The sequence below is a fragment of the Citrus clementina genome, unplaced genomic scaffold (assembly GCF_000493195.1).
Source record: "Citrus clementina cultivar Clemenules unplaced genomic scaffold, Citrus_clementina_v1.0 scaffold_2, whole genome shotgun sequence".
Classification (NCBI taxonomy): Eukaryota; Viridiplantae; Streptophyta; class Magnoliopsida; order Sapindales; family Rutaceae; genus Citrus; species Citrus x clementina.
This window is the reverse complement of record NW_006262688.1, coordinates 30,910,357-30,932,276: the sequence shown is the minus strand read 5'-3', so window position 1 is coordinate 30,932,276 and position 21,920 is coordinate 30,910,357. Positions and strand designations below refer to the sequence as shown.

General features: G+C 35.3%; 3 protein-coding genes across 4 annotated transcripts; 1 reads left to right on the top strand and 2 right to left on the bottom strand.

The window, feature by feature from the left end:
• Positions 1-397: 397 nt before the first annotated feature.
• On the top strand, positions 398-4,666 carry LOC18052109 (UDP-arabinose 4-epimerase 1). Its single transcript, XM_024191505.1, has 11 exons — positions 398-543; positions 910-1,059; positions 1,183-1,307; positions 1,481-1,594; positions 1,699-1,806; positions 1,899-1,990; positions 2,594-2,735; positions 2,903-2,997; positions 3,276-3,405; positions 3,956-4,100; positions 4,210-4,666. Exons 2-11 carry the CDS (start codon positions 999-1,001, stop codon positions 4,437-4,439), a joined length of 1,242 nt encoding a protein of 413 aa, XP_024047273.1. The 5' UTR covers positions 398-543; positions 910-998; the 3' UTR covers positions 4,440-4,666.
• A 1,234-nt stretch (positions 4,667-5,900) lies between these two features.
• LOC18052108 (coatomer subunit epsilon-1) lies at positions 5,901-9,074 on the bottom strand. The gene is made up of 7 exons (XM_006448747.2): positions 8,793-9,074; positions 8,575-8,664; positions 8,032-8,183; positions 7,437-7,572; positions 7,204-7,359; positions 6,690-6,769; positions 5,901-6,218 (listed from the first exon to the last, which is right to left on the bottom strand). The coding sequence occupies exons 1-7, from the start codon at positions 8,961-8,963 to the stop codon at positions 6,125-6,127; spliced, it is 879 nt and encodes a 292-aa protein (XP_006448810.1). The 5' UTR covers positions 8,964-9,074; the 3' UTR covers positions 5,901-6,124.
• Positions 9,075-10,901: 1,827 nt separating this feature from the next.
• Positions 10,902-21,428, bottom strand: LOC18052107 (vacuolar protein sorting-associated protein 54, chloroplastic). 2 transcript variants are annotated; one of them, XM_024190397.1, is made up of 20 exons: positions 21,112-21,428; positions 20,249-21,066; positions 19,802-19,864; positions 19,492-19,571; positions 19,015-19,132; positions 17,960-18,037; positions 17,625-17,781; positions 17,399-17,487; positions 16,601-16,857; positions 15,730-15,901; positions 15,558-15,641; positions 15,057-15,478; positions 14,589-14,742; positions 13,952-14,033; positions 12,950-13,029; positions 12,328-12,489; positions 12,102-12,169; positions 11,933-12,013; positions 11,572-11,833; positions 10,902-11,384 (listed from the first exon to the last, which is right to left on the bottom strand). In XM_024190397.1, exons 2-19 carry the CDS (start codon positions 21,047-21,049, stop codon positions 11,698-11,700), a joined length of 3,084 nt encoding a protein of 1,027 aa, XP_024046165.1. In that variant the 5' UTR covers positions 21,050-21,066; positions 21,112-21,428; the 3' UTR covers positions 10,902-11,384; positions 11,572-11,697. The 2 variants fall into 2 exon arrangements, with proteins under 2 accessions (XP_024046165.1, XP_006448809.1); XM_006448746.2 differs by having other exon boundaries at positions 17,960-18,034; positions 20,249-21,427.
• Between the last annotated feature and the right edge of the window lie 492 nt (positions 21,429-21,920).

Here is a 21,920-nt window from a genome sequence, read left to right as displayed (position 1 = left end):
ATGATAAGCGATTTTTTCTTTTTTGGTCATGATGGTAACACAACTTGACAATAAATAAAAATTCAAAAAAATAGGAATTTTAAATGGATAATTCATGAAAATAATGGAAAAATAGCATACAAATCCTTGAATACCACTATGTTTCCTTAAATAATGGCATTTTTTTGTTTATTTATTTTAAAAGAAGTCTCTTACTCTTCTTATTAAAAAAAAAAAGGTCTCTTACTCTTGGAAAATATAAGTATTTTTGGCTTTATTTAAACTCTATTTGATATAATTTTCCAAGTAAAGATTTTGTTAGTAGAATTTTTATTAAAAAAAAAACAAATTGTTGTTTTGTTGTCAATAAAAACAAATTGTTGTTTTTGTTTTTGCTTTAAAAGGCCTGTTATTAATACTATTTTTATTCTTCTGCCGTTCTTGTGCTAGCTACCTTGCTTTCTATTCCCAGTTGTCCACTCGTTTTATCTCTCAGGATCACAAGGTTTTCCGAGATGGGATTTTGTTGATCGGTGGTTTTGAATCTGAATTCCGTTGATTTGGGTTTGTTCCTTCAAAAAAATTATTCACTTTTTAGTTTTGTTTTTCGAAGTATTGATTTGCGAAACGACCCTTTTCTTGGCTTAGTTTGTAAATCTATATTTTTTTAATTTACTGGGCAGGCATGCTCTGTCTTAATTATAGTCTATGTATTTTTTAAAATTCTTGTTCAATTTCGATCCTTTTTTTTCCCCCCTTTTTGATGCGTTCTTTTGGTTGGTTTGTTCTCTGGATCTCGACTGTTTTTTTCATCTCTGAGTATCAAAATTTTAATCCTTTTCTTTCACATGTAAAAAATTTCATATTTTGTTAACTGAACTGATATTGCTTGCGGATTTACTCACAATTGCTTGCTTTTTTGTTTTGCAGCTCACAAGGGGGTGTATTATACTTGATTACTGACATAACTGAGGCTTACAATTGATTGCAACATAGATAAACAACCAGAATCTGCCGAGATGCTGAATTTTGGCAGGGCCAGAACTCAGCAAAGGCAGACTAGACCTACGTCCTTTGGAGGTAAGAATCAGAATCTTCATAATAATTGAATTATGGTCCATTTTTGTAATATTTGTTACAATTGCTTCCTAATTGAAATGGGTTGAGTTAATTTATGTAACGAGAACCTTTTTGTGCATGAAGGTTTGGATTATGCAGACCCCAAAAGGAAGAGCAATTTTGCTGGAAAATTTATTTTGGCTGCTGCTCTTACTGCATTGTGCATTTTCCTGCTGAAGCAATCTCCAACTTTCAGTAGCCCAAGCCCGGTAAGTCCTTGGTCATATATCAAAATTTCATCTAATTGTTGAGTATTATGTTGGCTAAGAGTGATTATCGGTTTATGCAATTATTTTTCATTTTAATTATTTGTTTATTTTAAGTAGATGATTATCAAATTTCCAGTTCTAAAATTGTTTTACTTGATCTGCCATCCTTCTAGTTTTCCCAACATGAAGAAGGGGTAACTCATGTCCTGGTAACGGGTGGTGCTGGCTACATTGGTTCACATGCTGCATTACGATTACTGAAGAACTCATACCGTGTAACCATAGTTGTATGTTTCTTATCCATATATAATTAGTGCACTGCTCAGTCATTGTTAGCTCAATAATGTCACTTGATGCAGATCTTGAGGAAAATGATCTTTCTTTCTGACAGGATAATCTTTCACGGGGAAACATAGGTGCCGTAAAGGTCCTACAAGAATTATTTCCAGAGCCTGGGAGGCTTCAGTTTATTTATGCTGACCTGGGTGATGCTAAAGCTGTATGATAACCATGCCTTTGTTCTTGAAGTTCAGCTTTTGATTATAACTGTGACATGGATGTTATGATTTGATTACTTGACTGTTATTTCAGGTTAACAAATTTTTTTCAGAAAATGCATTTGATGCTGTAATGCATTTTGCAGCTGTTGCTTATGTTGGAGAAAGCACCCTTGATCCTCTCAAGTGAGTATTGTTTGGGATATTTATTATGCCAATTTTAACTAGTCAAAACTACAGTAGAAAGGTACATACATCTTTTGCTTGTGAGAACTGGCCCCTCTCGGCAATGGTACTGAAATTTATCAAGTTCTCCAGGGCTTGTTTTGATTTTAAATGTTGACTTGGTATCATAGAGCCTTGTACGAGATATGAAAATGTGATCTTTTACACCATTTAAGGGGAAACCTTATTTTTTATTTGCAGTTACAATCCTTTTATACGTCTGTATCTATTTTTTCCCCCTCTCTTGAGATGTTTTGACATTCCATTCTATGAAAATGATCGATTTTAGGTTTTTGCAGAAAAAAATGTCTTGGATCCAAAAAAAAAAAAAGTTCATATGAGCCAATCTAAGTGTTCAATTGCTGGATTGAGTATGATAACACTGGAAACATGAGAAGGGGAAAATAGGGATGGCTAGATTTTACAATATTAAAAGTAAAGAATGATTTAGGAATGGGACTACTTGGTCCAAAAGTAACGTCATTACTTTTAATGCCTGCAATTTTCTTTTCCTTACATATTAGATGTATGTCCATTAATGATATCTTTGACCTTGATTTGTAGATATTATCACAACATTACGTCAAATACCTTGGTAGTATTGGAGTCAATGGCCAGACATGGCGTGGATACTTTGATATATTCCAGTACATGCGCAACATACGGAGAGCCTGAAAAGATGCCCATTACTGAAGAAACTCCACAGGTGAGTGTAAATTCTTGGTTAACTGTTGACAACAAGAAATTTTGTAATTCATAGTCATTTGTCTTAATTAGTTATGTTTTTATTTTGAGCTATATTGACTTTTTTTTTTTTGGGGATGCATTGTGTCTGTTTATAGACAACTGATCAATACTGTTGAATAAATGCAGGCTCCAATTAATCCATATGGTAAAGCTAAGAAGATGGCAGAAGATATCATCCTGGACTTCTCTAAAAATTCAGACATGGCAGTTATGATCCTAAGGTTGGTGGTCTTTTTTACATTAGTTGCTTTTGTTATTAAAATTAACCCTACTGACCGTAGGCTTTGAAAACAATGTACTTGAGTTTGATCTTTGTGCAAGTACTTTTGAACTTGTTGCGGAAAATTTTACAAAGACTGATTAAAATGTTATTCTATTCATATGCCTCTCTTTTTGAAATATTAGACACATACCTTCTCTTTTGGATTTTTCATCCTGGTAAATCAGAATTACTCACTATAATAGTTACAGATTAACTTGTTTTTGTGATAATTTGCAGGTACTTCAATGTCATCAGTTCTGATCCAGAGGGTAGATTAGGTGAAGCTCCCAGACCTGAATTGCGTGAGCATGGGCGAATATCAGGTGCATGTTTTGATGCAGCTCGTGGTATTATTGCTGGGCTGAAGGTATGCTATCATATTATGACTTGACCTTATATTTTCATGGACAATGGTTTTTTGATCTGCCTAAATATATGACAGAAGGCACATTCTCATACGAGTACAGGAAGCAAAATGAATGAGTTTTGAAGTAAATGAATGAATTAAGAACTAGACTCGACATATAAATAAATCATCAGTTTGGCAAAAGAAGAACACAATTTTTCTCATATCATTTAATTCTTAAATTAAAATGTGCTGATGTGAGGGTAGCGACTGCCTGGTGTGTGTAGGGAATGGAAGAAACAGAAACTGACTGTTTGGAGTTCAGAATTCTGTACATGGTTTATAATTGGATATTTGAAAATTTTTCTCTTGGCCTTTCCAATTGAAAACTGACTGCATGATACAGGAATTATATGGTATCATTACTAAATAATTAGAACATCTATCTTTTAACAGTCATCCTGTTTCTTTTGAAATTTCTGTGTTTATAGTGAGTGAACATGCTTCTTGATGTGTCATAATATACAATTACTTGGCATCTGACAAATCTGGTGATTTGGCTTACTGGAAGGTCAAAGGAACAGACTACAGTACAGCAGATGGAACTTGTGTTCGTGATTATATTGACGTCAATGATCTGGTTGACGCTCATGTCAAAGCTCTTGAGAGGGCACAACCTAAGAAAGTTGGAATCTATAATGTTGGCACGGGAAAAGGTACACTTTTAGATTACTTTCTGATAGCATTACCTGGATACTATTCAAGCTTTGGAAATGGAGTTGAATCAAATGTTATTTTTTTTTTTTTGGGTGTTTCTGTGACCAGGGAGATCGGTAAAGGAGTTTGTTGAGGCATGTAAAAAAGCAACATCGGCAAATATCAAAGTTATATATGAACCTCGCCGCCCAGGTGACTATGCTGAAGTGTATAGTGACCCGACCAAGATCAGGCTTGAACTTAACTGGACTGCTAAATACACTAATCTCCAAGAAAGCTTAGAAATCGCTTGGAGATGGCAGAAGTCTCATCGTGGTGGGTATGCATCGATCATGTAGGGAACTTATTTTATAGCCATTAATGTAATAGACAACGGAGGCAGGCCCCCCAGCAGCCACAGTTAGAATAGGGGTGAAATGGAGAGTAGATTATTTCTTTATTGATCATATATTGTGGTTTAGCTTTAGAGAGGACCCGGCATTATTCAATGTATTTGAACAGATGATAATAGCTCAATAATTATGATATGCCCTGGTGGCTGGTGCAGCTATGCACCTTTCATTCAGTCCCATGAGTGCTTGCTGCTGCATTTTTTCCTTTTTCTTTTCTCATATTTATTATTTTAGATAAGCTCAACAATTTACTTTTCGTTAGTGTTTACATAGTAAATTCCTGCTCCTTGCAATTGCGTGAGTCCTTATTTTTTGCCATACCTTGATTTTTCTCCGCTATAGATTGGGAAATTCTTCTAACCAAAAAAAAAAAAAAAAAAGAACTTGAGATTTGTTGCGAAAAACTTGGAACGGAAAAAGGTGGCAAAGCTGCACCGCCACCCTCCGTCCAAGTTATTGGTATAAAATTCTGTTGAACGCTACCGCGAGTGCAAAACTTGTGGCCTGCTAAGTGGTAACACTGTTTATTTATTTATTTTTTCCAAATAACCAAATCTGTAAAAAGTACCGACTCCAACTGATACTTAAATATGGATCAATGAATCTGGCAAGTAGCAACCCTTAACAAAGAAGATTTTGGAATATGATTAACATACACCGTATGGAAGAAACACGCTTTAGTTTAACTAGTCGGATCACCCTAATGTTACGTTAGTAATATACACACACTTACAGCAACAGTAACAGACCCCACCATTAATACTGTTGCTATGAGTGCGTGTATGTTACGTTTAACGTAACATAGCACTGGTCTTAACTTTATGTTACAAGTATTATGTTAGACGTGTTCTGTTATCCTTTTGTTTAACAGGGTTTATTTATTTCTCATTAAATTCTTTTGATTTTTTTTTTTTCAATTTATTTGTTTAAGAAAGAATCATAAGTAACACTTCATACATGATACAGCTTCTGGGAATTCTCTACCATCAACTTGATAACAGTTAGCTTGCTGAGACGAAACACCATTTGGTATCATAAACTTGTGGGCTATAGTCATTAAATTAAAGCTCTTACCTGTGAAAGACCCAAAAAAAAAAAATGAAAATGTTTTGGTAGATCTGACTTTTAGATTGATCATTTTGACAGATATAATATAAATAATATAAGATTTTTATCAGGTGTAATTGTGGGAGCCCTTTTAATGTTTAAATTTCCTAGTATAGACAATTTGCTAAAAACCTGAAATTTCATTAATTACTTGCGTTGATTTTGCATGCTGAAGTCTTGAGTTCAAATAGATTTTAAAATCCATTTTCTCATTAAGCTAAATTGAAATTGATTACACCTTACTTCAATCACTAATTTTCATCAAATAAACAAGTTGGCTGGCACTTCCTACGATTCTTATACCATAAAATTCTTGACTCACCAGAATATATTCCACACCACAAAACCCACAAAAGATGAAATTTCTTGAAATTTATAACATATAGAGACGTATCTTTATCCAAGAATTCAAAAAGGGTCAATACCCAACTTTATGCTAACAAATACAATCTTTCAAATCAATCATATACTTCTCTTGTAGGTTACAAAATCGTTCACCTCTTGGCCCCAAATGACTCTAGTTTTCAGGCAACAGATTGAAGTGCTCTTTCAAAGCTCTCATCTCCAGATGAAGCACGCTTGACAAGCATGTGGTCTGGGTGTGTAAGCTTCAACTGGCTGCAAAACAATCAGTCAATGCACTCATTAACCCAAAGCATGGGTAAATTGGAAGAACACAAAAGCAGGGGGAGGAATCTAATAGGCAACCTTACTTCCCCACCTCCCTGTATATTACACGGAGACGAGAACCAGTGGTATCCCATAACAGAAAGACGAGCCAATGACATAAATCTAGCCATAATAAAAGTGAGCCAAGGAACTAGAGCTGTCCTATGGGGATATTCTCAGAGAGAGCATGATCTTATTGACAAACTTTTTGAACATTCAGATCCTACTAACCTAGCTAAGTCAACAAAATAATTGGATAACCTACTTTACCTCTCACTCAACAAAACGTTATTTCTCATTTTGAAAATCTTAGGGAAAAGCGAGACTACTTATTTCCACTTAAAACTGAATTCATGTTGGTTATCTAAGAAGTTGTATAAGAGGGGGAAAAATAAATGAGGACATGAAGAGATGGCTTACTTAAGGTAACGTGAAGTTGATTTTCCTTGGTGAAGACTGCATACAACCAGGTTGGCAAGAGTTTCTGGATCTTTAGCATCCTGTGTCATTAAGTAAAACACCATTTAGTCAATTACTCAATCTCCGAAGAACTTTCAGACTGGTGAATGCCAATACTAGAAAAATGGAAAAAATGAGGGACTGAATGCCATGATCATACAAATATTGGATTTAACCAGGCAAGTAAAAGGACTTATAGAAAATTAAAAAGATAAACCAGAAATGAGCTACAATCATCATGGATCAAACTCAAATAATCATTAGTCAACATCATCCAAATTTTTTCTGTTTTCTTTCCTTACAGATTTAGACATACATGCTTCATAAGGTTGAACATGATGTAAGGCATACATGCTTCATAAAGTGATATGTAACAGTTGTGAATTATGGTCCAAGCAGCAAGAAACAAACACCATCTCAACCAGGTTTTAAAAATTCTCAACCATAACTAATGCACTTGCTATTTAAAACTTGCCTTGTTGAGTGCATCAAGCAACAGTCCTTCAGCTTCATCAAAGTTCCCCATATGCATGCAGCAAACAGCCTTTCCATTCAAGATCAACCCTGTCATTGGATACTTCTCAGAGAAATCTTGAAAGATGAGATATGCTTCCTGTATCTTGGAACCACCCTGATTAAACAAAACAGAGCATAAGAACACACAAGTCTCTCGTGCAATGCAACCAAAAAGAGAACATATATACACACCACTGCCAAATTCAACCAAGCATTTGCGAGTTGAGTTAGGGTGTGGTCCTCATCAATCTGTTGCATGGCCCTCAGCTGTCTCTCTGCATAGTCAGACCTGTGCATCTTAAGGAATATTTGGACATTCAATGCATGTCTGCAAAAAGAGAATAGCATGTATCAGCCTCAGGAGTCGGGAAACTAAGAGAGATGCCTCATCCACTCCAAACACTCACACTCAGACTCAAGGCAAATGGCAGTCACCAGGAAATGAATTGAAAAGATTCCAGCAGATCCCAGTGGAACTTGGGCTTGTCAATTCCTGAGATTATTCAGATAAAGGTAGCCATACATTTCTGCGACCTTATTGATAGAATTAAGTGCCTATTACATTTTCTTTTTTCTCTATTCCAACCCAAAGTTACATTTTTTTTAAAAAAAAAAGGATGTAGAACATCAATGTAAATCAAATGCTACAGAACAACTGTATTTACACTAAAATTCACAACATTGTTCTCTTAACAATAAACAAGAGACAAGAAAGACCATTTGCTAAAGCATGGTTGCACAACATTCTACTCAATGTTAAGCACAAGATAAGTCAAATCTGACTCACAATTCCATGGTCCCTCCAGCATTGGTGTGTTTGAGTGCCTCATTATAATCCTCTTCATGCATGAATACGATACCAGCAATCAAGCGTAATGTCACATTGCTCCCAATGGCTGGATCTGACAACCACTCTTTTAAACTTGAAATTGTTGATTCCTGATGTAACAATCACCGAGTAAGACAGGATTTGAATTAAAAAATCATGGATCTACATTCTTAATAGGTCTAGCTCTGACCTTCTTAAACACTTATACAAGTACACAAATTAAACTCAATTCCAAAGTTCAATAACAGTATATTTTGCATAAAACAGGTCGACCAATGCAAACACGCCATGTGTCGTAGTTGCTTGTTTTTCTAGTGAGACTGTATAACAATCATATCCACAACCTTAGAATTCTAACATGATTTTCATTTAACAGTTTACATGTGATGAAGCATATAAAGATCAAGCAAATCTCAAGTGCCTAAATCAAAATTTTAGATGCAACAAATCAAATCTACAGAAGATGAGAAGAAGACAATTTCAAGGATCTATAAAGAAAACCTTGTTGTCAGGGCTAGAGAGATAGAGAGCAAGCAACTTCACGGCTTGGAGAGGAGTAGCAGCCGACTCATCGATCTCACTGATCACAAGCTGTAATTTATTTCAATCGAGAAGAATAATCAGAAATGAAATTGGAAAAAAAAAAGATAACAGTAATAAATAGATGGTTTGTAAAACAAATAATACAAGAAATGATAATGGCGATGAGATCAAGGGACCTGGTAACTGCCAAGGGCAATGTAAGAGCGGTAGACGAGGCAGTCACGCTCAACGGCGTCGTCTGGTGGAAGATTGGTGAGGTCGCTGTTGTTGATAGCGGCCTGATACGCCCCCAAGTAGAAGTTGTTTCTCAGATTGAACAAGTGATCTGGTGCTGCTGCCGCTGCCATTCTTTATTCCTTTTTCGCTTCTTGATCGATTGCTTCTTTGATTTAGATTGGATCCCTTCTTCAACTCCAACGCGCAGACTGAAACCTTTTCAGATCTTGAAACACAACCTTTTCTCTAATCTTGCCGTTTATTGGGCTTTTAGACTGTAGCTAATTTGGCCCAATTTCTTTTTTTTTTTTTAATTTTAATTTTTAATAAGTGATTTTATTTTTCTTGAAAGAGTAACGGTATAACTTGTTACAATAAAAATTAAATACGGCCATAAACTTTACGTTTTTAATTTATATATAAATTGTTACATCAATCACAAATTTGGTAGTTTATTTAATACCACTACAATTACTTGGTTAAAATTAGAATTATTTTTATCTCAGTTAACTGTCTAATATTTGTTGTGTCACTTAGGATACAAATAAAATATTCAAATTCTATGATTATAGTATATTATTGTTCAAATTTACAATTTGTCTAAAAAAAATTGCGAGTTTAATTATAATCATTGGCATGTGTTGGACTCTCAAAATGGGTACTTGTCCATTTCTTTCAATCAAATAATGCAAGACTCTAGATATCTATTCAAACTCTAGGGTTAAGGTTCGAGGAATGGACAAGATGGACGAAGAATAACAATTTAACAATCGCTATTAATAGTTTTTTCAAGTAGCCTTGTTTAGATTAATCTAATTTATAAGGCTACTTGCGAATGTTTAATTATGTATAATAGTATAATGAGCGTAAAAGTTCGAATTACATGCCATAGTTGAACCATAAGGTTTATCTTATTTGGTGAGTGGGAAATAAGGATGGCAACTGGATCGCTCCATAATGGATATCCACAATATCCATCTAATTGGATTGGATAATATCCATCCAAAAATTTTTGAATCTTAAAATTGATATTTTAAAATTATATCCAGATGAATATGGATAATTATTTTTACCCAATGGATATCCGTTTAACTCAACACAAGTTTAAAAAATTTTAATTTTATAAAATTAAAAATAAAAAATATAATAAACAAGCAATTGTAAAAATATTATATTAACTAGTGAAAATTTTAAATTCCTCTTATATTAAAAACTAAAATTTTCAAAATTATCTTTTAATTTTTTAACTTATTTAATACTATTAATAATTATTATTTTATTTTATTAATTTAATATTATAAATGGACCACCACCGGAAAGTCGTCGGACCACCACCGGATCTCGCCGGACCACCGTTGGACATCGCCGGAAGGTCGCCGGACCTCCGCCAAAAAATTGTCGGACCGCCGCCACAAACCACCGGACCGCCATTTATTACTAATATAAATAGTTTAATAACCAAATTTGATATTGAAATTTTAACTATTTTATATTAATATTTTTATATAATAAAAATAAAATATTTATGGATATCCATAGATCTCCATAGCTATATGGATAAAATCCATATCCATGTCCAATATTAAATACTGAACATGGATATAGATATATTCATTATAAATAATTATAGATTTATGTTTGGATGAATATCCATAATTGAATATTTGCCAGAAAATATGGTTGCTTTAATGAAAATCTTCCACTAATTTTAGAAAATTTGTTTCCGAATGAAAGACATTATTCAAATAAATTCGAGTGATGATCAAGATCAATTATAAGTCAATGACTCCGGGACGTGCTAAGACAATAATTAACAATGTTACGAATGATATTAGAATTCCTCATAAACCGATTATTTAATCAAGATCATGTCATTTATTTGGCATGAAATCAGCAGGTTACCAGTTACCACCAGCAGTTCTGAAAAGACTCTCCGAGTTCCTTTTCTCTTCAATTTGTTCTAAATTAAACAGAACGACATTTTTCACTTATTTCGACTCAAAATTGAAGCTTTCCTATCCAAATATTGGTATAAGAATTTAACTACAATATAAAAATATTACTCGTCCTTGGAACAAAATTCAAAATTCAAATAATGTCGGATGTATAGGAATCCAAACCCCTTACAATTACTCTCTTACCAAGGAGAGGAGATTTCTGAAAGAAATTTGAAACAACACAGAAATTGCCTGCTAAAGATGTACACACAACACAAACCAAAGTTAAATCTATAAATCAAAAGACTAGATAAGGAAGAACATCTCATATAATATTGTAAACTTTTGCTTTATGCAGAAATCGAATAGCGATACACTTACCCCAAAAGATGATCAAAGTTTAACAATCAAATTACTTGTTCGTTCTTCCATTGGGGAAAAAATTAATTCCATCTTCAACCCAAAACTACACAAAGGGAACAAAACAGATACGGTTCTCTTCATTGCGCGCTGTTTATCGCATGCTTGCTACAAAACTGGCTTGAAAAACACTTCCTTCTGCTACAAATGAATGTGATACATACTTTACCTATTGCCCGGGAAACATCAGAACACCTGGAAATATTTCCAGCTATTAGAAATACGTATCTTTATTCTTTACTCTTTTCAATAATCATCCAACAGATGTTTTTAGTTCTAATTAGCTGAATTAGCATATCATAAAACTGCTCAACAAAACTGTGAAGATGAAAAAATAAATAGATAAATAATTAACATAGAGAGGTACTACAAATTTAATTACCTCAATTTAATACTAAATGGAAAGGGCATGGGCATGGAATTGGTTCTGACATCCCCAACAGTTCCCTCAAATCTGCTTAGACTTTGTCAGGGAAGCAATCAATTTTCTACTCTACAGTAAAATTTGTCAACCAGCATCAGCTCCAAATCTTTGTTCCAAGAATTCATCAAGCTGCCCCCAGTTGGGGGTTGCAGAATCGCTTGACTTATCCGAGGGCAATGATCGAATGCATGCAAGAATGTGTTTAATTTCCCGATACAACCTGAATAATGAAATTTAAAAAATTGCCATCAATGAGAAGACGTAAGGATACATCAACAAAGTAATTAACATATCCCTTTAAAAAAGAGGGTAGTATTACCTCTCTTTTGCTTGTGGAGTACTAATGTCCAAGTGAGAAAATGACTCTGAAATTATTGAATGGAAGATTATGACAACTTGCCTGCAAAAAGGGTATGCCAAGAACCATCTTATGAACCATGAAAACTAGAAAACATGCAGTTCAGTAAACCAGTTTTATAGATACGCACCTGAAAATTGCGTGAACATCAACCTCGTGTAAAGTTCGAGATAAAATACGTTGAAGGTAGCTCACTTCCTGCAAACCAATTGAAAAACGAATCAGAAGAAAATTAATTGCTGGAAATAACAGCTCAAGCCTCGACCAGAACCACATTAGCCACAAATTGCCCCCGGGGGGGGGGGGGGAGGTATAGTAATTAAGCAATCTATTAAATGATCAATTATATCACTTACCTTCGTTAGCGATCGAGCAAATTGACTGGGTTGTGCATCCCCATCATCTGGTCTGTTCCAGGTCTCTACTATCTGAGGCAACTGTCGCAGGTGGTGCAACAGCCTTTCTCTCATTATTTGAATCAGCTTTGTATGAATTTCATCTCGGTGAACCTTGTAATCCTAAACAGAGACCAGAAAGACATTGATATATATTTGTTTTACAGATTGTAAGTTGCAAGTGGGGTTAATTTCTGTTTACCCCCAATAAATTGACTATCTTGAGAATAGCCCCCAAACTATGGCAATTGAGGGCAAGGATTATCTTCTTAACAGTAATTGGGGGTAAATTGAGGTTTATAATAGTTTGGGGAGTATTTTCAATATTCAATTTATTGGGTTTGGGGGGGGGGGGAGGTGGGTGTGTGGGTGGTTGTTCATTTTAGATTAACCCTTGCAACTGACTAGAAGAAAATGCCACTGTGAAAACTATACATGACGATTGAATGTCTCCATGTTTAACTAAACCGTAAGAACAAAAGGTAAACACGTATTGATATTCTAGAAAAGCGTTGCATCAGCGGAGGAAGTACAATGCATGTGCTCACAAGCATACAAAGCTGTTTAATTTACATAGATATACCTGAGCTACTCGATCAATCTCTGATAGCAACAATGGCTTTCGTGTCTCAGGTACTTTCAGAAAGAGAATTTGCCTGATTGCTGGTCCAGAAACAAACAGAAAGTCATAAATTGACATAGGAACTTCAACAATTATATTACAATCACTCATAAAGGAAAAAACAGATAAATGCATATAAGTATACATTGAAACATCAAAGCATAAACATACAATATTAGCAACAGAAAAAATACTTAGAAGTCTTTTCTTGTTTATAACAATAATTGAAAAAGAAAAGGTAAAACATTTGAAATGCATAGGCTCTCTATGTACCCGTATCTATAAACTAAAGGAAAATAGACATCCGAACACCCTTCAATTTGTTATGGTGTCTGTTTGGTGCAGGTCATCTTTCATTGTTCTAGTATTTTTCAAACTCATAGGTACGAAATTATCATTATGGCAAATTACAGGGTAGCTGGCTATTGTTTTAAGAAAAATGAGTATTGTACAAATTCACAATGTTTCCAAGTCAGTTTTCTACATAAGTTCAAATATGCTACATTTTAAATAATTTTCCTCAAAGACGCATCTACTGTTCCATGTAAATCTGTGCGTTGACCAAAAGAGCCTAAGACAACTTAGGGTGTGTTTGGGAGTGAGATGCTGTAGCTTTTAAGCTGCAGCTGCTGTGGAGTAAAAGTTACAGCTGTGGAATAGAAGTTAGGAAAAAAAATTAGCTAAGTTGTCAAAGCCCAATTATAAGTGTTACCAAACACCTTAGTAGCTGGGCACCACACTCCCAAACGGGCTATTAGTGTACTTATTTGAAAGCTAGATACCAGACAAAGAAAGAAGCAGACTTGAACAAACATGTGAAAGATGTGGAAACCAAAACCATGTTTAATCTATTTCAATAACAATTTTCAAATAAAGTATAACACAGCTAATCAATCAGGAATAACATACTAAAAGAGCAGCATAGAATTTCAAGTATGAGTTTGTTAATTTATCATCACCTACCAGGAATAATTGCATATGTGAAGCTGATTACTTGACTTGCCAAGGCCAGGTGTTTAGCAGTAATGGACTTCAAACCAGACACCTGCAATTCCACATATAACATAACTAAAATTGCAGAGGTGATCAAACTTCAGAAGTAAATTCATGTAAAAAGAGCACCACAAGTAAATAGAACAAGAAGAGGCTTCTACTAGCCCGTGAACCAACATGCTAAGGACTCTTCCTCCATTTTTTTTTTAATTTTCCAAAAACGAAAAATGGAAACTGCAGAATAATTAAAAATCTATATACAGAAGAATGCTTGATTTACATGGAAATGGAGAAGCTATCTTTGCAAGAGAAAAGAAAAAGTAGAGAATCTAAGTAGAAAGTAAACTCCTCTACCACAGGAAAACAATGTGCAAGTTTCTAAAACACACTAAATAAAATGGGTAGGATAATATTAAATGATTAGTTTAAAACTACCAGGCTACATGAGATATATCCACAAAGATCAGTTGAAAGAAAAGAACAAACTTGGATAAAATAAAACCATGCACAGAAATGAGTTCATATGCAATAACATGCATGTTGCAGACCCTTTTCCAAACAGTGATCTGCTTGGATACTCATGTATAAGTTCCAAACTAAACACTACCTGCATGGCACCAGCACCAAGAACAAGCTGACAAGTCCTGGTATTGAAAAATTTTAATATCTCCACAACACGATGAACAACTTCCGAAGATAGAGCTGGCAAAAAATGATTCATATCAATGTACTCTGATAACATCTTCAGCAATATTAAGCCACTGCAGAAGCAACATGAAAAGAAGATAAAATCATATCAAAACTTGTTCATGGTGAAATTTTCGTTTTTGCCTTACTAATCATTATATTATCAGGATTAAACTAAAATGTTGACAGAAGAATCTAAATTCAGTAATTCAATAGATGACAGAATAAACGAAGTTTAAGTATCAAAATGCACATAGATAACCAACACCTCCACAGAAAATAATTGCGGATTCTGCAGCATAAATACAACTTCCAAAAGAAGAAATAAGAAACTGTGGCAAGGGGAGAAAGTTGGGGAGAAAAAGATAAGAAAAACAAGATAACTAACCAGTTTACCATGTGATAACCAACACCTCCATAGATAAGGGTTTGCGAGGTAGATTTTCCACGTTCAATGTTATTATTGTTACTTTGGACAGAGGAAGATGAAGCATCTGCTTTATTTCTTTCATTTCCCTCGGTTGAAGATGTAGGTTGTATTTGGGCCATATTTTGCTCAAGGATTTCGCTAGAGTCTGTTCGATCAATCTGCTGTTGAGCACTTTCTTGTCCACTTTGAGCTTTAAGTGTACTATTGTTGCTTGTGGCCACTTCATTGTCGTTCGTCATCAAATTACCTTGGACATCATCTGTACTCTCTGTAACAACTGCTTCAGAGCAAACTAGTGAAGTAACAATGGCCTGAAACTCATCAGGAATATCTACTTCCACCCATGTTTCTTGGTCAAGAACTGCCTTAATTTTTGTCATCTAAAATAACAACAGAAGTATAAGTATAATAATAACAACCATAGGTCCAATAAATAATTTAGAAGAAATTCAAACTAACTCGGGATTCATGCTGGAAGTCAACAAAGGCTTTGGCTTGTGACTGCAATGTTCCACGAATGCTATATCCCAACCTTCCACCAATCTGTCCATTTGCATAGAAGTAAATCAGAATAACCAAGAGGTAACTTGTATCACTAAATTCTATTATAGGAAAATGAAAAGACCACCACCTTCTCTGTTGCAGTTATAAACTCTTGTGTGATATTGTATATGCTTAAAAATTCCTGCAACCTCAATCTAGGATGCAGAAGTACACGGACCCCAAGAAGCTTTGCCCATCTTCCATGAGCAGCATCGCATGCAGCAAAAACGGCTTCTGTGTTTTCTCTTAATACGTCGGCTCTGTCAAGGGCAGGATGCCATATTCACAGATTTAAGACAGGAATCAGAACAAAACTCCACAAGAAAGCATCACTTCTAACTAGATCAATTTCAAGCTCAATGTAGATTCTGAGTTTTAGAGAAACAGAATGGACAGAGTACAATAGGTGATTAATATACCACGTTACAGCAATCATTGGACCATGAAAAGTAACAGAACCTCTGTCATCAGACAGGCCAAACTAATGACCGATTGCAGCACGGTAACATTTGAATCAAGACAGTGCAGTAAAAGATACTTTAGATTAGATATTACAAATGCAACATTTGAATTGCATAGATAAAATAGAAACTGAAAATTAAGTTAGCCTCTGTCTCAGTCTGTATGCGGAGATTATCATGAATGTAACAAGCCAATTGTTTTTCATGGGGGCAAAAAAGAAAGGAGGAAGTCAATAGGACCTCAATTACCAAGCCAAGCCATCTATAAGCCAACAGCTATAATTCTTATGTTTCCATCCCCTTAAAAATTTAGCAGCAAGGACAGCTTATAGAATAATGGTAAGGGATATAATCAGACCAAAACAGTGATATGTTGAGAAGGAACATGAGAAGGTTCATATCCATATCTGAAATTAACCAAAAGATAAGACTAAAGAAAATAGCTACAAATGTACACAAATCATATGAACAACATTATACAATGGGATGATACTTAACCTGAAATTCTTGGACATATTTGAGGGACTTGTTGCATCAGTTGCTTTTCCCTGAAATGAAGGAATCTTTGCACCACTTCTTAAAGGTGAATATGGCAGAAGCAAACCACTTTGAATATGATTGTCCTGTGCTGTTTCTGCAGCTGCAGCACCAATTGCAATTGCAGCAGCAACTGAATCAGCAGCGTAATGATCATCAAGGTTGCACATAATCCACTCAATAGCCTTTTTCACTTCAGCTGCCCGCATTAAATGAGCCTGCATTCACTAAAAGAAAATAATTCATATTACATCTTTAAACAATGATTAATGAGAAAAAGGAGGAGAGTTCAATAGTTCATGTTAGGCAAGATGGTACGAATCAGTCTCAACAAGTCAAATTTAATAAGGCTGATATGTTTCGTATACTTCATTTCAAATTTAATGCAGTCAAAACAATGTCTGGAAAAAGTTGCTTCCTTAACAGTTAGAAGCTCTTTTGCCCAACAACCACCTCTCCTAAAACCCGCTCTCTAGGGGAAGGGAGAAAAAGAAGGGGGTAAAAAAAGAGGAAGAAGAGCAGGTCCATATCCATTGATCACTTAATCTGTTTGTCAAAGGAGAAAGAAACTTTTGATCTTGGTATGGTAAGTAGGAAAACTGCTTCTTTTAGATCATACAGTACGCGGTGCAACTAAGGTAATGCAATTTAAGTTTAGATTGTGTAACTGCTTTCTTTGACACATTTACTCCAGCTTGGAGTTAACAGCCACAGACCACCACCGTCATAAGCAGAATCAGATAGTAAAGTATACATTACCCGCACAATCGTGAAGATAGCACCCAATAGTTGAACAAAGCTTTCTGATGACAGGCTTCTCAACTTGCTCGCAAGTGATGAGCCCCCACCTAAGTAATCACATTACTGTTAAAAATTTGGAAGAAGCTGAGCAGACAGACACACTGACAGAGTCATGTACAAAGGTTCTCTCCTGAAGGAGATGAAAATTGTAAACAGAAAATTTATTGCATGATTAACTTCTCACCATCTGCATCCACTGCACGTTCTCCAGGTGAGAAATCTGACTCCAGAGGTCGAGCAACAAGAACAGGAAGGAGCTCTGCCACTGCAGTCTTAATAGCCATTTTCATATCAGCAGTAAGTGTGTCGCGATATATTCTCAAAACAGAAGGGAGCTTAGCCTAAATACAAAAATTACTCCATCAGTTCTTCACTTATATTAGAAGCAGGGGCTAACACAATCATTTTAATGCAGAAAATGGGAGCATTAAAAATCAAAGCACCCAACTTAACTAACTAATTTATATTCCTAATAACATTTCAAATGATAATACACCAATTAGTGGGAAGATTACTCACCGTCCTGAGCAACCCAATGATGAGAGGAAGAAGATGATCACGGAAATTAGATGTTTCTTCATCATCTACTGTAACCTGCTAACAAATTAATCAATGAAATCGGTTCACAAACTGAATCATCTATCGTGAAGTTTATTGCAGAAACAATTTGACTAGATATTTTGAAACATAAGCCAATATATACTGTAGATCAATAAATAAGATAAATCTGTTCAGCTCAGGATGTCAGGCAAAACACAGAAAATCAGCCAGTAAAACGTCTGTCCAAATGTCCAGGGAACAACATAACCACTTAAAAATCCAGCATGCAATGGCTGAAGCCTAATGCTAAATCAATAGAACTTACAGTTAAAACGGAAAAGTTGATGAGCTATTGTCAAATAGACTTAGAGGAACTTAAAGTCCTTCATACTGCTTTCTGATACCTTACTAATGGATGCGTAATGCAACTAAGGTGTGATCCCTGAGTTAATTCTTTCGGTTATCTTCGTTAAAACCAACTTAACCATTCCTCAGCCTTCCTCTACCTCACTTGAGTTGTTATACTCTTTCCTAAGCCTAAAGATCTTGGATCTACAGATCAGCCAATCAAACTTAATTGGAATGTGTTAGTGCTGTGCTGCATGAAGCTATTGCAATGGCTAGTTCATGTGTGATATTGGGAAATCAGCTAAAAAAGTGCCTTCATGTGACAGCTGAGTGTGGAAGGGTACTTTACAAACCCATAATTTAGCAAAAAGTCTCACTCCAAATTCAAATTCTAATGCAACACCAAGAAATGCTCAATTATCTGCAAAGAATAGCTAATTTATCTCAAAAGGGAAACAACTTGTAGGTGTTTCAGCTGATATGTTATAATAACACAGATATCTTAGCTTTGTCATATGATTCCTGGTTCAATAAATATAGATGTTTGTACTCCCAACAAGTTCTGGGGAAAAAAAGTTTACAATAATTCTTAAACAGACTGAGACCACGCTCTATTAAGTTATACTTTTAAACACATGAAAACCTAGAAGTTGAGACTCAATTTGAAACATCTCTGATGAACTTACTTCATCATCCTTTCCATTCAAAGAAATAGATGCCCTCGCTTTTGCTTTCGATATAATAGCCACATCTGTATCCCCAGCATCGTGTATTGCAGCACGCATAAACTCTGCTGAAAGAATGCTACAAAAATAAATATAATAAGGGATTATAAATTGTGGACCTACAATCGACATTTTACTCTTCGGCAAAGGGCATTATTGTTTAAGAAAAAAACCTATACATTAACACACACACACTCTCTCTCTCTCTCTCTCTCTCTCTCTCTCTCTCTCTCTCTCTCGGAAAGCAAAGTTATTATGAGACACAAATCCTAGAAGTTGCAAAAAGTTTAACAAAGTTCAAGGAAAATATTAAGTCCATAAACTATCATGGCAGGCTAAAGGCTAAACTATAAAAATAGGCTAAAGAGATCCATATTTCATCAACATACAAATACCTAAAATATCACAAATCAATGTCACCATATAACTAGAAATCACCTGTTAATAGAATCTATTGAAGCTGCTACATGATCCCGAAGATGACGAAAGCAATGTAGGCCAGTGAGCTCATCCCCATCCTATTAAATACAAAGAGAAGTAATAAGTTAAACAGAGACTAAAGCCAAAAGCAGCTAGATCATAAACTAGATACCATATCGCATTCACAAATTTGAATAAAGATAACACAAGAACAAGGATGCTTTAGATGATGACTATGTGCAAGATCTTTTAAACTCAAACTTGATATAACCTTGGAACAATGGACGAAAAATTTGAAGTACGATTTTATCACTCTATGAAAACATACCAGTAGATGTTGCAAATCATCCGTGACATCCAAGGCTCCAGCACAGTCTCCAGATGCAACAAGCTGTGAGATGAACATAAAACAACTCATTTTTACCCACAGCCAAAACAAGTACCAAAATCTCATCGTAAACATTTTTCCAAGGTCCTAATCAAATTACATGATAATATAATCATGGGGCAAAACAATTGAATTCAAATTTTTAACAGCTATAACGTATCCTGTATGTCTGAGAATAAACCTAAAATTGCTAATGGAAACTTTATCCCTAATACAGAAACAAAAAAACAAGCAAAAGGGATCATGAATTAGCATTTACAGTGTGCTTAACAATTTTACAAATAAGAAATGCATAACTAAATGAAGGCTACCTAAGAAGTAAAACAAGAAAGAAGCTCAAAAGTGATACCAAAAGATTAACAATTTAACTACAAAGCCTCAGTTTACCAATTTAAGGGTGGATAAAGCTTGATTAACATCTAAAATAAGCTTCAATTTCTGTTGCAGAGCCAATAAATTACTCCTCGTAGCATTTAACTCCTGAATCTGACGTGCAGAATCCACCAAATCAGTATCCAAAAGCCTGATCGTCTCCTTTAATTCCCGTATCTGACTACACCCCTCCACAATCTGCACATTCAAGTCTTGTAACTGCCCCTGAGCCTCAAAAAAGGAATTTGATCGCAATGAAATCTCCTTCACCAGATGTAACTCAACAACGTCCAAGTACTGTGACAGCTTCTCTTGCAAGACAACGTTCTCAGTCACGTTAGAGAAAGGGCACGCCGCACGAAACGTAGCACCCTCTGATAGAGAGAAATCTTCTTTGAAATAAAGCGCGGGGACCTCGCGTAAGCACGCAACTAAAGCCTCACCTTGCCCCCCAATGTTCTCAACGTCCACGCTCTCTTTGCTGGCGTGCTTTCGGATGTCCTCGAATCGGTGATACGAATCGGATATGGAGGACAAATAGGTTTGGAAGTCGGATCGATTGAGTTCGGAGGTGGATTTCGGAATCAACGGCGCGAATTCGAGAGGGGAAACGGCGATAGAGGAAGACCACCAGCCGACCCAAGAGGCGTCGCTCCCGTAGACGCCGGATTTGCCGACGTTAGGGTTGTTAAGTATCGAAGAGAGGCTTTGGCTACCGGCATCAGAGATTGATTTCGCGTAAGACGGCGGCGTCTTGGTAGTAGTGGTTGGAGAATCAACATGTGACCTTCCCGAATGGGAAGGTAGTGAATCCATTTTCAAGAATTAGAGACCATGAAAGAAATGGAGTAGTGAATCCATTTTCAAGAATTAGAGACCATGAAAGAAATGGAGGAAAAATTTTAGTTAACAAAACCCTAGAATGAATTCAAGAAATGTGATCTGAGATTACAGAGGTGAAAAAATATCGAATTGAGATCAAGTGATTAGTAGATCTACATGGAAAAAAAAAAGAGTATAAAATTTAATTAAAATTCAACATTTACTTTTTTTTTTTCGGGTTTTTTTTATATTCTATAAACTGGAGTAAGATCTGGCTGTTAATTTCGTTCGAGTTGTTGGATTTGGATCTGAGAAGATCGAACGAGGACTGGACAAAGAGAAGAAGGGAGTGATATAATGGCCAGTGATGAACAAATTCGAGCCAATGGCCAATGGCCAATGGGCCGGACTTTTCTGAATTGGGTCCCGCCATGAATCCAACAAAAGATCGAGCAATTTTTTTTGGGTAAACGACGTCGTGTATTCTACCCATTAAGGATGAGTTTAGGATTGAAGTGATATAGTTTTTAAACTACAGCTATTGTAGAAAAAAAATTATAATTATAAAATAAAAAGTTAGTAATATATAGTAAATGTAAATTTTAAATAATAATTTTGATAAAATTATTAAAGATATAATAAATTTTCTATTATACAAGTGAAAAATCATATCAACATAACTTCCAAGTTACAGCAGATAGTGTTTACCAAGTACTTTAGTACTGTAACTTAAAAGCTACAGCTGTCCAACCTCAATCTCAAGCGCACCATAAACAAATGTAAAAGAAACTGCAGCTACTCAGCTAGATTTTTCTCGTATTAATAGGAGGAGAACTAAAGTTTTAACATCAATTTTCATTGATGG

Bases quoted from the DNA above. Each gene is read 5' to 3' on its own strand.
- LOC18052107 (XM_024190397.1), bottom strand. From the start codon at position 21,049: ATGGATTCACTACCTTCCCATTCGGGAAGGTCACATGTTGATTCTCCA. The intron at 19,572-19,801 runs GTATGTTTTCAT...TGTATTTAATAG, and splicing joins ATGATTTGCAACATCTACTG to GATGGGGATGAGCTCACTGG. The intron at 12,014-12,101 runs GTGCGTATCTAT...CCCTTTTTGCAG, and splicing joins GATGTTCACGCAATTTTCAG to GCAAGTTGTCATAATCTTCC.
- LOC18052108 (XM_006448747.2), bottom strand. From the start codon at position 8,963: ATGGCAGCGGCAGCAGCACCAGATCACTTGTTCAATCTGAGAAACAAC. The intron at 8,184-8,574 runs GTTTTCTTTATA...TTGTTACATCAG, and splicing joins TCTCTAGCCCTGACAACAAG to GAATCAACAATTTCAAGTTT. The intron at 6,770-7,203 runs GCAAGTTTTAAA...TTAATGACACAG, and splicing joins TGCTTGATGCACTCAACAAG to GATGCTAAAGATCCAGAAAC.
- LOC18052109 (XM_024191505.1), top strand. From the start codon at position 999: ATGCTGAATTTTGGCAGGGCCAGAACTCAGCAAAGGCAGACTAGACCT. The intron at 2,736-2,902 runs GTGAGTGTAAAT...GAATAAATGCAG, and splicing joins TTACTGAAGAAACTCCACAG to GCTCCAATTAATCCATATGG. The intron at 4,101-4,209 runs GTACACTTTTAG...TTCTGTGACCAG, and splicing joins TAATGTTGGCACGGGAAAAG to GGAGATCGGTAAAGGAGTTT.